At 39.0% G+C, this 4,948-nt stretch overlaps 1 protein-coding gene across 3 annotated transcripts; it reads left to right on the top strand.

Annotated features, from left to right (window-relative positions):
- Window positions 1–4,684, top strand: LOC149252943 (protein ENHANCED DISEASE RESISTANCE 2-like). 3 transcript variants are annotated; one of them, XR_016266104.1, is made up of 3 exons: window positions 7–1,105; window positions 4,251–4,329; window positions 4,433–4,684. XR_016266104.1 is itself a non-coding variant. In XM_089456736.1 (2 exons), exons 1-2 carry the CDS (start codon window positions 229–231, stop codon window positions 1,706–1,708), a joined length of 924 nt encoding a protein of 307 aa, XP_089312862.1. In that variant the 5' UTR covers window positions 1–228; the 3' UTR covers window positions 1,709–1,716. The 3 variants fall into 3 exon arrangements, 2 of the variants coding, with proteins under 2 accessions (XP_089312862.1, XP_089312863.1); XM_089456736.1 differs by lacking the exons at window positions 4,251–4,329; window positions 4,433–4,684 and adding an exon at window positions 1,662–1,716 and having other exon boundaries at window positions 1–1,105; XM_089456737.1 differs by having other exon boundaries at window positions 4,251–4,684.
- Window positions 4,685–4,948: the final 264 nt, after the last annotated feature.

Here is a 4,948-nt window from a genome sequence, read left to right as displayed (position 1 = left end):
GTTGGGGGCATCCCCGGACGATGGTGGCCTGGACAGAGAAGAAGCAGAACGCTTTTCTTTGTAAAACTATAAAGAGAAGCAAAGGGAGAAATTCAAAGGAGAAAGCGGCGAGCGCACTCTGTTACCAATTATACTTTGCTTCCAATAATACGATTCTCCTCAGCGCACTTTACTTGCAACCATACATTCCCAATCACTCCACTCGAACCAGAGATCTTTGTGAGAGCCATGTCCGGGGACGGGAAGGTGCGGGCAGACTGGAAGGAGCAAGTCCGGAAATCCGGGCCACTCCGAGAAGTGAATCCGGACACGGGCGTCAATGGCTGGTCCTCGCCGGTGGGCGATGCGTTCTCAGTCCGAGGTGCCGACTATTTCAGCAAGAGGGAGAAAATCCCGTCCGGGGAGTGGATGATGAAACCTCTGGGCATGGACTGGCTCCGCTCCTCGGCCAGGCTCGACCACGTCCTCGCTCGCCCGGACAACCGTGTCATGGCCGCCCTCCGCCATGCCCAGAGCGAGGGCAGGGCCCTGAAGGCTTTCGTATTCGCTGTGAACCTGCAGGTTCCCGGGCGGGAGCAGCAGCACAGCGCGGTGTTTTACTACGCGACGGAAGATCCAATCCCACCGGGCTCTCTCTTTTACCGCTTCGTGCACGGTGACGACGCCTTCCGCAACAGCAGATTCAAGCTCCTGAATCGGATCGTGAAGGGCCCCTGGATCGTGCGGGCGACCGTGGGGAACCACGCGGCGTGCCTCCTGGGGAAGGCCCTCACCTGCCGTTATCTGAAAGGGGAAAATTATTTAGAGATCGATGTTGACATTGGCTCCTCGGCTCTCGCGAGCGCTGTGGTTCACCTCGCCCTCGGTTGCGTGACCTCCGTCTCCGTGGACATGGCGTTCATGGTGGAGTCCCAGTCGGAGGAAGAGCTGCCCGAGCGGCTCGTCGGGGCCATTCGTATTCAACAGATCGAAATGTCGTCTGCCCTCTATGTTGACCCCGCCCCCATAAACAATGGTGATAAAACCTTCGGAGGTGGCGGGTTCGAGTGGCGTAAGCTCAGCCGGGGCTTGCGGGGCCATGGCTCCGGGAAGGTCGAGGACGAGGGTAAGCATTGAAATTTCCTTTTTCAAACAATGATCCTGTGGAGAATTTCAATTCATGAGGGTTTCCTGGTAAAGCTGCCGAGAATTTGTTTTCTGCACAATGGATTAAACATTAGCGTATTGGTTACTTTTATCTAAAATCTGGTACGAGATTTTTAAAAGTAATTTTATGTTGTTAATATGTAACAGGGTGATAGAATCTTTAATTTAAATAATATAAAATTAAGGTGATAAATCTTTTATGTATTTAATAATGTATTTTAAATAACAGAATCATAATCTCTAAAAATTTTATTAATCAAAATGATTAGCTTTCTTGTAATATTTTTTTGGTTAATTTTGTTTGAAATTTGGTAGAGATTTTCAATTTTATGTTAATAATTTGTAAAGTTTTATTTTTTAAAAAGTTTTTAGGTTTGATGAATCTATTTCTACATTTAAAAGTGTATTTTAAATAAAGAAAAATCACAATCTTGTTAGAAATTGTATTGCCCAATTCCAAATAATAAAAAAAAAAAAACAAAACATTTTATTTATTATTTAGATTGCCATTGCAGGTGAAAGATTACCCTTTTTGTACTGCTGGTGTAATAAATCAAGTTGATGATTATGGACTGCGATCTGTATAGTGATATTTAACGCCATTGAATTGTTTCTTTATAATTTTCTTCTCTATAAATTTAAATGACCTTTCTATGTAAGTTTTCTTTCTCATTAAAATTAGCCTAATGTAATTAATAGATGAAATAATTTTTTTCTAGGTATTTTTTCTGGTTAATTTTGTCTAAAATTTGGTAGAGATTTTTAACAATAATTTTATGTTGTTAATTTGCAAAATTGGAGTGCCTAGAAAGTTTATCGATGAATCCATTTGTGCGATTAAAAATGCATTTTAACTGGCAAAAAATCATTATTCACCAGAAAATTCTATTGCCCATTTAAAAAAAAATAAAAATAAAAAATAAAATTTATCTATTAGTTAGACTGCACCTTAAAGATTAGCTTTCTTATAATTCTTGGTATATGGAGCCTGTAATAAATCATGATTATGCACTGAGATCTGTACAGTGATATAACATCAATGAATTACTTCTTTATGAATTTAAATGTCATTTCTCTGCAAATTCTTTGTAAATTAATAGATGAAATAAAAAAAATTTGGGCATTTTTCTTAGTTAATTTTGTCTGAAAGTTGGGAGAAATTTTTAAAAATAAATTTATGTTGTTAATTTTCAAAGTCTTAGAGTTTAGCTTAATTGGCAATAGCCCTGGAAATGAAGTCTTACTGAAAGCTCCAAAATTCTTGGGTTCAAATCTTGTGCTATATGCTATCCCCAATCTGGGTCACAAATTGGACATGATGAAGATACAGTCCTACCAAACTTAAAAAGAACAAAAGTCACAATCTTTCTAAAATTTATATTGCCAAATTCCAACAAAAACAATAAAACGATTTAGAATTCTATTAATCTTATTGACGATTTAGAATTCTATTAATCTTATTGATTAGGATCTGCCTGTAATAAATCAGGTTGGTTATGAACTGGAATTTGGTGGACGCTCCTTCCAGTCCAAGTTTCACTTAGCAAAGATGGAATTATTATCTAAGCCGAAGAAGTAGGGCGGCTGGGGTCTCCTGAATATGTCTCCTTTTGGGAGAGCTCTCCTTTGTAAATCTCTTATCAGAGGTATTTTTGGTAAAAGTCAGTGGAGCAGATTAATAAATCAAAAATATCTTAAAGGGAGGAATATGGCTTTCTGGTTCAGAAGGAAGTCGTTGGGAATCAGGGCTGGCTCCATCATTTGGCAAAGCTTCAGGAAGCTTCAATCCTTCTTCTTAGGTCAGCTTAAATGGACGCTCTCATCCGGCTCCAGCGTTTTTATCGGCCTCGATCCAACTCAGCTAAATCTTGAATCGTTGATTTCTCCAGATTTAGTTCTCTTTTTCCATTCAAAAGGCCTCTTTACTTGGAACAAGTTAATCCATTCCTGGTCTTCTCAAGTTCCTGTTTGGAAGAGCGCAGAAGATCTTTCCATCCCTCAGTCTCTCCGTCCCTCTTGGGATTTGGCTGTCATCGGTTTCTCCAGCAAAGGAAGAATGCAATCGGGCTATGTAGATGCGCTCATCTGGTCCCTTGAGAAGCCTGCTATGCAAACTACTGTTAAAGAATTATATGCAGCTCTCTCCTCGCTCCGGCAGCCTCCCTCGCCTTTCTTTCCTCCCCCTTTCTGGAAAGCCTCCTGCCCTCTCAAGATGATCTTATTCTCCTGGCTTCTGTTCTCAAATAGGAATCTCTCTTGGGAGGTTTTGCAAAGGAAAGGCTGGCAGGGGCCGAGCCAATGCCAGATGTGTCGCAACAGTGCTGAATCCAACTTGCATATGTTCTTCCATTGTGGCGCTTCCTCCTCAATCTGGTATGTTCTGTCCTCAATCTATGGCTTTTCTCTCAGAGTTTTTCCTTCTGTTCAGGATGCCTTCGTCTGGTGGAGTGCGCAGCGTCCTGTTTGGCGCTCTCTTTTCATCATTACCTGCTGGTTCCTTTGGAAGTGGAGGAACGTCCACATTTTCCAGAATTCTTCTCTGCCACTTGACTCTATTTTGACAAAAATCCTGGGATACTTGCCTTCTGAGGATTAACTTCGATCTTGGTATTATGGATGATTTCTGTATTTTGAATTCAGATCCGGATGGCTCTTTCTTTCTGAAGTCTTTGTAGTGCCACGCACTCATAACTTTTGGTTTTCTCTAAGATCCACGCATTGCTGATCCTGGACAGCAACAGTTTTTCTGTTCATTTTGCTTCAAGGCCTCATGCCTTCGTTTGTATCTGGATTTTTATATACTCTTTATAAAGCTTTTCTTTCTGAAAAAAAATGAACTGGGATCTGTATATTAGTGATAGTTAACGCCAATGAATTGTTTCTTCATAATTTTCTTATGAATTCTGGTAATCCTATCTATCAGGATCTGCCTGTAATAAATCACGTTGATTACGAACTGGGATCTGTACATTAGCGATAGTTAACACCAATGAATTGTTTCTTCATATTTTTCTTATGTGTGAATTTAAACGGCATGTTCTTTCTCGAGAACATGGGTACACAAGAAGATTTTAAGGTTGTTTCCTGGTTTTCTTTATCTGTAGAGCATTTGGCCACCTGCTAGCATCGAAGCAGAATCGACGTAGTGTTTTGCCTCTCAGCAATCGTTAGTCCTGTATCACAGTAAGTATGATAACACTATTCCTCCTCTTTGACCTAACGAGTCTGATTAATATGAAGCAAAATTCAGAGCTTAGCAAACTGTAACAGCTTGAATCCCTTCCAGGCGGAAATGACGAAGCGGCAAAGCTTAGCAGACTGTAACAGCTGGAATCCGTTCTAAGCAGAAATAACGTACTTGTGACGTAGGGTGGCGTAAGAAGCTCAGAAAAGTCTTGAATTTGATATTCTGAGAATCGAATCTTATGACTTTCTGGCTTCCTGTGGTCTTTCTGTTCAATAATTGGATTGATTCGCACAGTTTCGTACGAGTTTAAAAAGGTTGTAACGATATTTACAGAATAGATGCGGTAGTAAATTATGCCTTACTTTATTTTCTTTCTTTTATTTAAAATAAATAAAAAATTATATTTTAAATAGAAAAATAATGTTCATTATAATTTAAAAAATTAATATATTATAAAATAATTAGAAATAAAAAATATGTGAATTTAATGTTTAAATCATATGTTTTTCAAAATTATCTAAATAAGAAATTTAAATAAATTATTTAAAAATTTATGTTAACTAATTTATGTGGATATCTATATATATAAATATAAAAAAGTTATGATTAAAATTT

The sequence above is a fragment of the Pinus tabuliformis genome, chromosome 7 (assembly GCF_031772625.1).
Source record: "Pinus tabuliformis cultivar Carrire ecotype Pingquan chromosome 7, CPIR1, whole genome shotgun sequence".
Lineage (NCBI taxonomy): Eukaryota > Viridiplantae > Streptophyta > Pinopsida > Pinales > Pinaceae > Pinus > Pinus tabuliformis.
This window is presented reverse-complemented; position numbering and strand designations above follow the sequence as displayed.